The sequence below is a fragment of the Catharus ustulatus genome, chromosome 31 (genome assembly GCF_009819885.2).
Source record: "Catharus ustulatus isolate bCatUst1 chromosome 31, bCatUst1.pri.v2, whole genome shotgun sequence".
NCBI classification, from domain to species: Eukaryota; Metazoa; Chordata; class Aves; order Passeriformes; family Turdidae; genus Catharus; species Catharus ustulatus.
The window spans coordinates 316930-331334 of record NC_046251.1 but is presented as its reverse complement, the minus strand read 5'-3'; the positions used below and the strand labels follow the sequence as shown (position 1 = coordinate 331334).

The following is a 14405-nucleotide window of genomic DNA, read 5'->3' as shown; positions in this document are numbered from 1 at the left end:
TCGCGGTTTTTTTTCCTTTTTTTTTTTTTTTTTTTATTTAATATTAAAAAATCTCCCTCTCCTCTCGCCGCTCCGACCTCTACAAGGATGAATCTTGAGGGGGAAAAAAAAAAATTTAAAAATCGGATCTACAGCGCTGGTGGAGGTGGGGAAGAAGATTTTTTTTTTTTTTTTTGTCGCAGCCCTCCCCACCCTTCTCACCAAAAAAAAAAAAAAAATTGAAATATTAAATATATATATATTTATTATTATTCGCTATAAGGAACCCACTCGTCCACGGTTCTATGAAATTTATTTCGGATACATGCACAGGGTAACACACACAGGAGATACTGAAATGCCACAGCCACGAGAAATTCACTTTTTTTCCCTTTTTTTCCCCCTTTTTCCCCTTTTTTTCCCTTTTTTCCTTTTTTTCCCCCCCACCCGATGCTGTCTGATTTTTAAATTATTTTTTTCCTTTTTTCCACCCCTTTTTTTTCCTCCTCTGCTCCCTTCAAATATTTTATTCTATTTTATTTTATTGTATCATATTTTATTTGATCGCTCTCCCTGCACATCCGCGAGGGGAGAAATCCCCGCTGCGATTTGAATTTACTGAGATGAAATTCGCTTTATTTTTCGCTCTTTTTTTCGCCTTTTTTCGCTTTTTTTTTCGCTTTTTTTTCCCTTTTTTTCCGCTTTTTTTGGGGGTGCTTTTCTCGCCGTTTTTATTATACAAACTCAGGCTACGCCAGGATTTTGGGGGGAAAACCCCTAAAAAATAAACTTTGGGGTGCGCGGATTCCCCCCGAACACAAAAACCACACCTGGGGGAAAAGTCCTTTGTGCTGCACGGAAATAACTTAAATATCGGGCAAAAGTCGGGTTTTGGGGATTTTTTTGTGTTTTTTCGGCGCCGTCTCCGCCTTTTCTTTTCCCTCCGAGGGCGCAAAAATCCGCTCAGGGTCCCTTTTGTTTTATTTTATTTTATTTCTCGGGGTTTTTTTGTGTTTTTTTGGGGTTTTTTGGTTTTTCCGGCCCCGTTTTTCGGTGTTTTTCGGATTTTTGCGGGTGCGGGAGCGCTGGGGGGAAATGAAAGGACGGGGGGGGAAAGGAGGGTGAGAAATGAAATTTAAAAATGAAATAAAATGAAATTAAATTAAATTAGATGGAGAAATGAAAGGAGGGACTAGAAGGATGAGAATGGAAGGGTGAGAAATAAAAGGATTAAATAAATTTTTTTTTTAATAAAATAAAAAGGTGAAATGTAAGGATGGAATAAAAGATCGGAAGAGTGGAGTAGAAGGATAGAATAGAATAAAACAGAATAGAAGAATAGAATAATATAATATAATATAATAAAATAAAATAATAGAATAAAACAATAGAATAGAATAATAGAATAGAATGATAGAATAGGATAAAATAATAGAATAAAATAAAATAATATGATAGAAGGATACAATGAAAGGATGGAATAAAAGGGTAAAAGAATAAAATAAGGAATGAAATGAAATAAAATGATGAAATGAAATGAAAATAAAATTAAATAATGAAATGAAAGGGTAAAACAAAGGGATAGAAGAATAAAATGAAATGATTGATAAGAAAACAAAATAATAAAAGAATAAAACAAAAGAATAAAATAAAATAATAAAATAAAATAATGAAGTGAAAGAATAAAATAATGAAATAGAAGAATAAGACGAAATCATAAAAGAAGGAAACGAAATAATAAAATAACAACAAAATATGGGTTAAACCGCAAAAAAAAATTAAAAAATCATAACAACGCCGAAAAAACACAAAGAAAACCCCAAAATAACACCAAAAAAATCCTAAAAAAAAAAAAAAAAAAGGGAATAACGGGGGAAAGATGGAGAATAACGGGGAATAGCGGGGAATAACGGGGAATAGCGGGGCGGCTCGAGGGCGGGAGGGGCGGAGCGGAGACTCAGCTCAGGGGCGGCTGAACCGAGCTCAGGTGAGCCTGAACCCGAGCCCAGGTGAGGCCAAAGCCCCGCTCAGGTGAGCCTGAACCCGAGCTCAGGTGCAGCTGAACTCGAGCTCAGGTGAGGCTAAAGCCCCGCTCAGGTGCAGTTAAAACCCCGCTCAGGTGCAGTTAAAACCTTGCTCAGGTGGCGTTAAAGCCCCGCTCAGGTGAGGTTGAACCCGAGCTCAGGTGCAGTTAAAGCCCTGCCCAGGTGAGGCTAAAGCCCCGCTCAAGCTCAGCTGAACCCGAACTCAGGTGCAGTCTAAGCCCTGCTCAGGTGCAGTTAAAGCCCCACTCAGGCTCAGCTAAAGCCTCACTCAGGCTCAGCTAAAGCCTCACTCAGGCTCAGCTAAGCCCCACTCAGGCTCAGCCAAGCCCCACTCAGGCTCAGCTGAACTCGAACTCAGGCTCAGCCAAGCCCCACTCAGGCTCAGCTGAACTCGAGCTCAGGCTCAGCCAAACCCCACTCAGACTCAGCCAAGCCCCACTCAGACTCATCCAAGCCCCGCTCAGGCTCATCCAAGCCCCACTCAGGCTCAGCTGAACCCGCGCTCAGGCTCATCCAAGCCCCGCTCAGGCTCATCCAAGCCCCGCTCAGGCTCAGCTGAACCCGCGCTCAGGCTCAGTCAAACCCCACTCAGGCTCAGCTGAACTCGAGCTCAGGCTCATCCAAGCCCCACTCAGACTCAACCAAGCCCTGCTCAGGCCCAGCTGAACCCGCGCTCAGGCTCAGCCAAGCCCCGCTCAGGCGAAGCCGAAGCCCGAGCCCATGTCTCGACCGCGGCTCTCCCGGTTCATCTTCTTGAGCTTCATGCGGCGGTTCTGGAACCAGATCTTGACCTGGCGGTCGCTGAGCGCGATGCTGCGGCTGATCTCCAGGCGGCGCTCGCGGCTCAGGTACATGTTGAACAGGAATTCCTTCTCCAGCTCCAGCGTCTGCGCCTTGGTGTAGGGGCAGCGCTTCTTCCTCCCGCTGCGCGCCCGCAGCCACGTCCCGCCCGCGCCCTCCTCTTCCTCCGCTCTTCCTCCTCCTCCTCCTCCTCCTCCTCCTCCTCCTCCTCCTCCTCCCGCCTGCGCCTCCTCTGCCAAACACAACGCGGCGGGTTGGGGTCAGAAATGGGGAGGGGGGAGCTGGGGGTGGTCACGGCTCGGCCGTGCGGATATTCGGGGAGATGCGGGGGGGGCCGGTGCAGAATTGGGGGAAATGAGGGGGGTTAGTGGTTCATATTAGGGTAAATATGGGGTTTTCGCGTCCGAAATTAGGGTAAATATGGGTTTTTCGTGTCCAAAATTAGGGTAAATACGGGTTTATTTCACATCTGATATTAGGGTAAATACGGTTTTTTTCGTGTCTGACATTAGGGTAAATACGGGTTTTTTTTCGTGTCTGATATTAGGGTAAATACTTTTTTTTTCCACATCTGATATTAGGATAAATATGGTTTTTTCACGTCTGATATTAGGGTAAATACGATTTTTTTTCTTATCTAATATCAAGGTAAATACGGCTTTTTTTCACGTCTGATATTAGGGCAATTACTGGATTTTCATGTCCAAAATTAGGGTAAATACGGTTTTTTTTCCACATCTGATATTAGGGTAAATACGGTTTTTTCGTGTCTGATATTAGGGTAAATACGGCTTTTTTCACGTCCGAAATTAGGGTAAATACGGGTTTTTGCACATCGGATATTAGGATAAATACGGTTTTTTTCACGTCTGATATTAGGATAAATACAGGATTTTCATGTCCAAAATTAGGGTAAATACGGGTTTTTTTCACATCTGATATTAGGGTAAATACGGCTTTTTTCACGTCTGATATTAGGGTAAATACGACTTTTTTTTACATCTCATTTTAGGTTAAATACGGTTTTATCGAGTCCAAAATTAGCTTAAATACGGGGTTTTTTTCACGTCTGATATTAGGTTAAATACGGTTTTTTCACATCTCATTTTAGGTTAAATACAGTTTTCCCAGAATCCAAAATTAGATTAAATATGTTTTTTTCACGTCCGAAATTAGGGTAACTACGGGTTTTTTCACGTCTGATATTAGGGTAAATACGTTTTTTTTCACATCTGATATTAGGATAAATACCGGGTTTTCATGTCCAAAATTAGGGTAAATACGATTTTTTCACGTCCGAAATTAGGGTAATTATGGGGTTTTTTCACGTCTGATATTAGGGTAAATACGGTTTTTTTCACATCTCTTTTTAGGTGAAACGCGGTTTTATCGAGTCCAAAATTAGGTTCAATACGGTTTTTTTTAGCATCGGATATTAGGTTAAATACGATTTCCCCCCATCCAAAATTAAGTTCAATACGGCTTTTTCTTCCTATCCAAAATTAGGTTAAATACGGCTTTAATTCCCGTCAAAAATTAAGTTCAATATTTTACTCCCATCCCATATTAGGTTAAATACGGCTTTTCCCATTCGAAATTCGCTTACATTCGGTTTTTTTTCCGTTCCAAAATCGCCTTTGTAAAGTGATTTTTCCCGTCTAAAATATGGCTAAATAAAGAGTTTTTTTCCACTCGAAAATCGGGTTAAATAAAAGGGTTTTTCTGTTCAAAAATCGGGTTTATAAAGGGTTTTTTTCCCATCCAAAACAGGGTCAAAAAAGGGATTTTCTCGGCTCGAGAATGGGGTAAAATGCGGGTTTTTCCTGGCTCCACAATGGGATTAATACAGATTTTTTTTTCTCTCCAAAATGGGATTAAATGCAATTTTTTTTCTCTCCAAAATGGGGTTTTTTCCCACTTGAAAATCGGGTTTAAAAGGGGTTTTCTCCTTTCGAGGATAGGGTTAAATAAAAAATCTTTTCCGGTCCAAAACCGGGTTTAAATAAAGATTTATTCGGCCCGAGAATGGGGTTTAAGTGCAGGTTTAATTGAGTTTAAACCTGGTTTAAAAGGAGCTTTTTCCGCTCCCAAACGCGATTTTAAAAGGAATTTCTCTGGCTCCAGAATGGGGTTAAAATAAAGATTTATTCCCATCGAAAATGGGATTTTAAAGTTTGTTCCTGGTTGAAAATCGAGGTTTGTTCGGCTCGAAAATGGGGCTGAAATAAAGAGATTTTCGGCCCCAAAACCGGGATTAAATCAAGGTTTATTCGGCCCCAAAATCGCGATTAAATCAAGGTTTATTCGGCCCAAAATCACGATTAAATCAAAGTTTATTCTGCCCAAAATCGCAATTAAAACAAGGCTTTTCTCGGCCCGAAAATCGGGTTTAAATCACGTTTTGGGCCCAAAGTCGGGTTTAAATGAAGGCGCTGCTGCGGTGCTCGAGAGGTTAAAAAAAGAGACGCGGTTCGGGGAGATAAATCGGATTTTGGGGAAATAAATCGGATTTTGGGGGAAATAAATTGGATTTTGGAGAGATAAATCGGGGTTTGAGAAAATAAATCGGATTTTGGGGAGATATTTTGGGGAGATAAATCGGATTTTGGGGAGAAAAATGGGAATTTTGGGGCAAGAATTGAGTTTAAAAGACATGAATCGGGGATTTTGGGGAGAGAAATCCGGATTTTGGGGAAAAGAGTCAAGTTTGGAGGGAGCAAATCAGGGGATGAGGAGGGAAATTGGGTTTGGGGGAAATAATTGAGTTTAGAAGAGAAATTGGGGTTTGGGGACAGAAATCGGGATTTTTGGACAAAAATCGGGTTTTTGGGGACCCAAATCGGGGTTTTGGGGTTGGAAATCGGGATTTGGAGAGGTTTAAAAAATGAAATTTTATTGAATAAATTCGCGGCCGAAAATCTCGCGCCTCCCCTGCACTAATTAAACCCCGTTAATTAAAAAATCCCGAGCTCGGAGATGAATTTTGGGGTTCGCCGCAGCCCCGAAAACCCAAAATCTTCTCTGGGTGCGGAAATTGGGCGCGGTCTGGGGGAATTTTGGGGTGAAATTTTAAAAAATCGATGAAAATCAATGAAAAATCAATGAAAAAAAAATGCAAATAAATGGGGAAAATGGAAATAAATGAAAATAAATGGAAAAAATGGAAATAAATGGAAATATATAAAATTTCGCAGCCCGGCCAGAGCACAAATTGGGGGAATTTTTGAGAATTTGGGGGAATTTGGGGGAATTTTTGGGAATTGTGGGAATTTCACGCGGCCCAAATTAAAACAAACCCCGGCGGATCCTTGAATTTGGCCACGAGGAGGAAAAATCCGGGAAAATTCGGCCCCAAATTTGGGGAAATTCTGGGGAAATTCCGGGGAAATTCGGGGCTCGGCCCCAAAACCTCGAACGCGCCCAGAGTTCCGAAATCCCCCCCAAAAAAGCCAAAATTCCACCAGAATTTTGAATTTTATATTAAAAACCAACGAAGCAAACGGCAAAACTGGGGCTGGACACAAACGCAACTTTGAGGGACAAAAATCTCCGGAATTCGCCCCAAATCTCTGACAGCTCCGACCCCGAATTTCACCGACAACGACCCCAAAAAAAAAAATCTCAAAATCCAAAATCTCCTCCCGGCGCATCCGCCTCCAACGCGGCACCCGAGGCCATGAAATATTTTATATTTCTCTCTAATTTATTTTAATTTTTATTTCCATTATTTTTGCCCACAGCGCGAATCTGGCCCAAAATAACTTTTTTTTAATTCTTTTTTTCTTTTTTTTTTCTTTTCTTTTTCAATTTTTTTTCATTTTTTGGGTTATCTTCGACCAAAAACTCTCCCGGCGCTTTTGTGCAGATCAAACTTGGGCGGTTTTGATAACCTTGACTTTGCTCTTTTTTTTTTTTTTCGGTTTGTTTTGAGGTTTTTTGGGGTATTTTGGTTCTTTATTTTTTTGTTCAAGTGTAATCGCAGCTCTGTTAAAATCATTTCACCAGAAACGCGAATTATCCAACAAAATAAAGAGGGGAAAAAAGAGAATTTTGGGTTCTGCTCCCATTTCCGTGCGGGTTTTGTTGGGGGCCGGGATTTTTTTTGTGGGTAAAAATTTAAATTTTGGGATATTTTAATCCCCACAGCACGGGCAAAGCCAGGTTTAGATCCGAGCGGGATTTTCCTGAAAAAATCGGATTTTTTTCACCCAGAAAATCCAGTTTATTCCCGCCGCCTGAATCCGCCTCTGGATTTATCCGGTTTGGGATTAAGAGGGGAACAAACCCCAAAAATCCGAATTTTCCGCCTCTCCAGCGCCTGGGGAAAGCCCCAAACCCGAAACATCTGCTCGGCACAACAGAAACATTTTTGTGCCTCCGCAGAGGAGACAAAACAAATGAACAAAGTTTAAAAAAAAAAAAAAAAAGAAAAAAAGATTTTCCCTCCCCCGCAGCCGCAATTCCCGCCTGGAGCCGCGAGTTCCGCGCCTTTCCCGACCACGTTATTTTAATTTTCATCCTCCTTTATTCTTCTTTTTTTAATTATTTATTTTTTTTTCTATTTCTTTGAGCCCGCGCCAGCGCCAGAGGAAAGCAATTCTCGCCAGGCGCGCGCGGAAATGAAAAATCTCGGCCCCAAAAAGCGGCGAAATTCGGGGCTCGCCCCTTCCCAAATCCCCCCCGAGTCCCCGAACACCCCAAAATCCCCGCGGTTCCCCAGAAAATCCCGATTTTCCCTTTTTTTCCCCCTTTTTTTCCCCTTTTTTCCGCCTTTTTTTCCGGCGCAGCGAATCCTCCGCGCTCCCTGCTCCCTTTCCTCGCCTCCAGCAATCCAATAAATCAATTTTTATCTTTTCCAACAACGCCGTTCCGCGCTGAATATTGATTTCATTTTTTTTTTTTCCCTCCATCCGGATGATTATTATTAATTTCTGCGCTTGGAGGCGGAGGGAGCAGCCAGCGCTGCGTTGAATTTTCCGCGATGATTCCCGCTCCGAAACCACCGAAAATTCCGCAAAATTCAGCAAAAATTCAACAAAAATCACCAAAAAATCACCAAAAAATCACCAAAAAATCACCAAAAAATCACCAAAAAATCACCAAAAATTCAGCAAAAATTCAACAAAATGCACAAAGTGCCCTACCTTTGGCCTCGCTGTCGGAGTTCTCGCTGCTGCCGGGCTCGCTGCCGGTTTGGGGATTTTTCTTCCTCTCCTTCCCCTCCTCGCTTTTGGCTTTTTCCGCCTTCACCTCGCGCTGCTCCGCGCTGCGGATTTGGGCGAAATCCGCTCGGAATTGGGGCTGGGGCCGCGCGGGGGGAGCCTGGAGCTGCTGCTGGCGGAAATTGGGGAATTGAGGGGGGTCCGGGGGGGTCTCGGGGCTGCTCTGGCCCGGGGGGAAGCGGAAGAAACCCGAGGTGGCCCCGGGCTCGCCCAGCCCCGGCTCGCCCAGCGCGTTCCGCTCCGCGCAGATTTTCGCTCCGCTCTCCTCCTTCACCGCGAAGGCGCAGCTCGAGTCGAGCCTAAAGGCGCTCTTAGGCTCGGCCCAAGGCTCCAGGTGAGCCAGGTACGGAGGGAAGGAGCCCAGCGAGGCCTCGTCGCGTTTGTGGCAAGCGCGGAGGGACCCGAAGTCTCCCGGGGGAGCGAAGAGCCCCGGAGCGGAGAAATTCTCCATCAGGAACGCGGCGCTGTCGCTGCTGTCGGGACATGACATTTTCTGCGCTCCCAGCGAGGAATAATCCAGCCAGGGGCTGACATCTTTTTTTTTTTTTTTTTTTTTTTTTAAAGAGAGGGGGGGAAGGAGGAGAGAGAAAAAAAAAAAAAAAAAAAGAGAGGAAAAAATTAAAAAAAAAAAAGCGAGCGGCGTAATTACCCTCGCGCCGCTCGCACCCCCGCCCCTCCCCGCACTTTTTATTTTTGCTTTTTTTTTTTTTAATTTTTAATTATTTTTTTAATTTTTTTTTCGCCTCCATCCCCGACCCCCACGTGACGCGAGGCCAATGAGGATTGAAAATGGCCTTGGAGATTGAGACGGCGGCGACGTCACCGGGGTCAAGTTGTCGCCACCGGGAGCGGCTCCGTGGAGCAACAGCGACATCGCCGGGCCGGGAGCGAGCCCCGAACAAAGCCGCGCTCGCCCAAAGCTCTCCCCTGCTCGCCCAAAGCTCTCCCCTGCTCGCCCAAAGCTCTTCCCTGCTCGCCCAACCCGTCCCGATGCTCGCCCACCGCGCCCCTGCTCGCCCAGCCCCGGCGGAGGCAAAAAACACAAAAAAACCCCACAAAAAAACCCCAAAAAATAAAAATTTCCCATCCCAAATTCGCGATTTTATCGTGGTGTTATTAATAATAAATTAAAATTAAACAGAAAAAATAAAAATGAAAAAATTTCTCGTTGTTCTTGATTTGTCGGGTTTTTATTCTTAATTTTATTCTTAACTTTAGCATCAATTTTATTCTTAATTTTATTCTTGATTTTGTACTTAATTTCATTCTGAATTTTGTCGCGCCTCGGTCAGAAATCCGCGTTCAGCGGTTCGGGAATGTTTAATTATCGCACAATTAATTTTTTTTTAATGATCGCCCCCTTCTCCTCCTCTTCCTCGGTCGCTCTTTCCTCCCCCTCCCGGTCCCGAATTTTGGGATTTTATTCCGAATTTTGGTTCGGGTTTGGACAAAAATCGGGGCGGGGAAATTTAGGGGAGAATCCCCCCCAAAAATTCCTCAGCGGGGCTGGTTCGGGGTTTAATTTTAATTTTATTTTTAATTTTATTTTTAATTTTATATTTTATTATTGATTTTTTTTCTCTCTCTTCCCCCGCCGCGCCTCCCCCTCCCTGTCCCAGCAGCTTTTTTTAATTATCCGCTCTCATTCCCCAAATGTTTGAGAATCTCTGGGATGAATTTGGGGGAGGAGAAGGGGAAAAAATCCCGGCGGAGACGGTGGGAAAAAAACCAGAGGGGATTTGGGGGAAAAAAACTCGGATTTGGGAGGAAAAGGAGACGGGAATGGGGAAAAAAAAGAAGCGGGGATTTGGGGAAAAAAAATTCAGATTTGGGGGGGAAAAGAGCTGGGATTTTTAGGGAAAAAAACTCGGATTTGGGGGAAAAAGAGCGAGGATTTGGGGGAAAAAAGAGCTGGGATTTAGGGGAAAAATCCTCGGATTTGGGGAAAAAAACCCTCGGATTTGGGGAAAAAAACCCTCGGATTTAGGGAAAAAAACCCGAGGATTTGGGGGAAAAAAAAGGGAATCAGGAAAGCGCGAACCGCGGGGTCCGGGGCCTCTTTTTCTCCCGGAATCGGAGAAAAAAAAAATATCTTTACGCGGAAAAAAAAATCTTTACTCGGGAAAAAAGTTATCATTACCCGGGGAAAAAAATAATCTTTATATTGAAAAACAGAAAATTACCAGGAAAAAAAATCTTTACTCGCGTTAAAAAAACCCCAAACCTTTAGTGCTGAACTCTCCGGATTTAATTTAATTTATTTGATTCTTTCCCTGCAGTTTTTTTACCGAATTCTCTTTTTTTTTTTGTCCTGGAGCGAATTGAGGAGTAAATTTAATTTTAATTTTTTTCCCCTCTCTGCGCATTTCCATCCGGGGCTGCTCAATTTTGGTTTTTTGGGGTTTTTGAATTTCCCAGCGAAAATTTGGTGCCCGAATTTGAATTTTTCGCCGTCGTCTCCAACTTTATTTCTTTATTGTCCCAAACTCGCGGCGGAATCGGGGTCCAGGGGTTGGAAAAATCCCCAAAATTTGGAATAAATGGGAAGAAACAAAAGGAGAACGGGCGGGAATTTCAAGATCATTGCGGGTTCAGAGTCACTTCCAAGGGAAACAAAAAGAAAACGCAGAGTTAAAAAAAAAAAACAAAAACAACAATAAAAAACGGAGGAGAACGGGAAAAAATGGGGGGAAAAGGAAATTAAAGTGAAAATAAAAAGGGAAAAAAAAAAAGAGGGGTAAGAAGGAAAGAGAGAGATCGAGAGGGAAAATAAAAGTAAAAAATTAAGAATAAGAATAGGAATTTTAAAATATAAAATTAAAATTAAAATATAAAATTAAAATTAAAATATAAAATAAAAATAAGAATAAAAATAAAAATAAAAATAAAAAATAAAATAAAAAATAAAAAATAAAATAAAAATAAAAATAAAAATTAAAATTAAAATAAAAATAAGAATACAAAATAAAAATGAAAATGAAAATAAAAATAAAAATAAAAATAAAAATAAAAATAAAAATAAAATAAAAATACAAATATAAAAATAAAAATAAGAATAAGAATAAAAATAAACCCGAGTGGAACTTGAGAGAAATTCCCGCGGTTCCGGAGTTTTTTTTTCCCAAACGTTTCCCAAACATTTCCGATCCCTGGAGCATGAAATCCCCAAAATTCCGATTTTTCCGCCTGAAAAGCGCCGCGAGCTCGGAGCTTTTCCGGGGATTTTTTCCCGGGGATTCCGGCGCCGTTTGGTGCCCTCGGGAAGAGAAAAAAAGGAAAAAAAAGAAAAAAAAAAAAGAAAAAAAAAAAAAAGATTTTATGGCCCCGGCCCGTGGGATCCCGGGCGCGGCTTTGGCTCCTTTTTATTTTGATTTTTATTTTGATTTTTGTTTTATGGGTCCGGGCTCGGATTTCCAGGAGCAGAAACAACATCGAGCCAGGCCCGCGTTTTATTCCCTTTTTTTTCCTCCCCTCTCGGCTCTGTTTTATTTTATTTTTTTATCCCCGCTTTGATTTTATTTCCATTTCCCTGTACATTGAATTTTTTACCCCTGGTTTGACTTTTATTTCCATTTTCCCCGTTTAATTTTATTTATTTTCACACTGGTTTGATTTTATTTCCATTTCCCCCCCTTTATTTTATTTTTTATCACCGGATTGATTTTTATTTCAATTTTTGCCCCTTTAATTTCATTTTTTTACACCGGTTTAACTTTTATTTCCATTTCCCACTCTTTATTTCATTTTTTATCACCGGTTTGATTTTATTTCCATTTTCCACCTCTTTAATTTGATTTTTTCCCCCTTTGCTTTAATTTTTATTTCCAATTTTTCCCCATTTAATTTTATTTTTTACCACTGCTTTGATTTTATTTCCATTTTTTCCCCTTTTAATTTTCCCCCCTCCGGTTTTATTTTATTTCCAATTTTTCCCCGCTTAATTTGATTTTTTTCCCCGTTTATTTAATTTTTATTCCCATTTTTCCCCATTTTTGGGTCTCCCAAACTTGACTCCGCTTTCTGTGCCTGGACATTAAATTAATTTTTTTAAATTTATTTTTTCCCCTTTTTTTCCCTTTTTTCCCCTTTTTCCCTTTTTAAAAGATTTTAAATCCCTTTTAAAGCGCTGCTCGGCATCTCAGGGCCGAAAAAATGAAATAAAATGAAATAAAATGAAATAAAATGAAATAAAATGAAATAAAACTGAATTAAAATGAAATAAAAATGAAATATAATGAAATAAAATGAAATAAAAATGAAATAAAATGAAATAAAAATGAAATTATTCCGGAACGACGCGCTGGGAATCGCTCGGGTTTCGCTTTTTTAATTTTTATTTTTTAGGGAATAAAAGGAGGAGAAATCTGCGCGGATTCAAATTCCCAATAATTAAAATTCATCCGTTTAATTGGGATCCCCGAGGGGAGAATAAATCCCAAAAAAAAACCCAAAAATCGCGCGGGAAAATCCCCGAATTTCCCGGGAATTTCCGTACCCAGAAAATCAAAGTTTGGGATTTTCCAATTTCCCAATTTTGGGGCGATTCGGGGCGGTTTGGGGGCTAAAAAAAGAGAAAAAAATCTGATTTTTTTCCCCCCTTTCTCCTCCCCTCGGGGAATTTTGGGGCAGTTCAGGCGGATTTGGGTGAAAAATCAGAAAAATGCGAATTTTTCCCTTCCTGAGATTTTTTGGGGCCAATTTCGGGCGGTTTTTGGTCTCTAAATTCTGAACAAAAATCTGAATTTTCCCTTCCTCCCCCCCAGGAATTGCAGGAGAATTTTGAGGCAATTTCGGATTTTTTTTCCCAATTTCGGGGGAGTTTCTTGGGGTTTTTTTTCCCCAAAATTTCCCTTTTTTATTCTGTTTATTTTTATGGCAAATTTCCATTTTTTTCCCCTCCAGGAATTTTTTGTGTGGCTTTAAATAATCCAAATAAATCCGCGATTTTCCCCCAAATTTCCCATTTTTATTCCGATTTTTTGATGCCAAATTTCCTTTTTTTAAATCCCCCTCTTGGAGGCATTTGTGTGCCTTAAATAACCCAAATAAATCCCTATTTTTTTCGCATTTTTATCCCGATTTTTAACCCCCAAAATCTCATTTTTTCCCCACCTTTAACAATCCCATTAAATCCTCATTTCCCCCCAAATTTCCCATTTTTATTCCCATTTTTATTCCCATTTTTATTCCCATTTTCCCCCGTTTTATTCCCATTTTTATTCCCATTTCCCCCCGTTTTATTCCCATTTTTATTCCCATTTCCCCCCCGTTTTATTCCCATTTTTACGACCCAAATCCTTTTTTATTTCCCCTTTTTAGGAACTTGTTCCTCTCGTTTAACGAGCGCCTTAAATTTGTTTTATTTTATTTTATTTTATTTTTCCCAGCGCCGGAAATAATTCAGATTTATGACCCGGAGAACAAAAACAGCGACGCCAAATAAAATAAAATAAAATAAAATAAAATAAAAAGGAAGAATAAAAAAAGGCAAAACTTTCAACGCCTTTTTTTTTTTATTTGTCGGATGGGCAGAAATGCAGCAAAAATCGGAATTTTCCAATTTTCCAATCGCGGGGTTTGGGAAATAAAAATTAAAAAAAAAAAAGAAAATAGAAATAAAAATAGAAATAGAAATAAAAATAGAAATAGAAATAGAAATAGAAATAAAAATAAAAATAAAAATAAAAATAAAAATAAAAATAAAAATAAAAATAAAAATAAAAATAAAAATAAAAATAAAAATGAAAATGAAAATAAAAATAAAATTTTAAAAATAAAATTTTAAAAATAAATTGAATAAAAGAAAAATAAAACCCCCCAATAAACACAAGAAATTAATTTATTTCTCTTGTAAAACTTTGCCATAAAATCGGAATTTTCCCCCAGGAACCAAGGCCGACTTCAGGCTCAAAAAAACCCAAAAAAGACAAAAAAAACCCCAAAAAAACCAAAATTCCCCCAACCCCGAACCCGCCCCGGGGTTCAAGTCCCGCCCTTGACTCTCCCGAAGTTCAAAGACCCAAAATCCGAATTTTTCCCCCCAAAACCGCCGCGATCGGGACAAAAAATAGAAAATATTTTGAATTTTTTTCATCATTTTTTTGGTTTTTTTTTCCGCCTTACGATTTTTGTTCCTCCCCACCCAAAATTTCCTTTTTTAAATTTATTTTTTGCCTTTTTTTAGGGTTTTTTTTTACTTTTTTGGTTATTTTGGGACATTTCCCCAACCTCGGGTTGTTTTTCCCTCTCCCCGCCATAAATTCGCTTTTACTGCCTGGGAAAAAAAAAAAAAAAAAAACACACAAAAACCGTAAAAAAATAAATTTAAAACCCCTTAAAAAAGGGAGAACGGAAAAAT

General features: G+C 40.3%; 1 protein-coding gene across 1 annotated transcript; it reads right to left on the bottom strand.

Annotated features, from left to right (window-relative positions):
- Positions 1-2719: 2719 nt before the first annotated feature.
- Positions 2720-8537, bottom strand: HOXC10 (homeobox C10). Its single transcript, XM_042780072.1, is given in 3 exon segments — positions 2720-2985; positions 7958-8006; positions 8076-8537. Coding segments are annotated over 3 exon segments (777 nt in total).
- Between the last annotated feature and the right edge of the window lie 5868 nt (positions 8538-14405).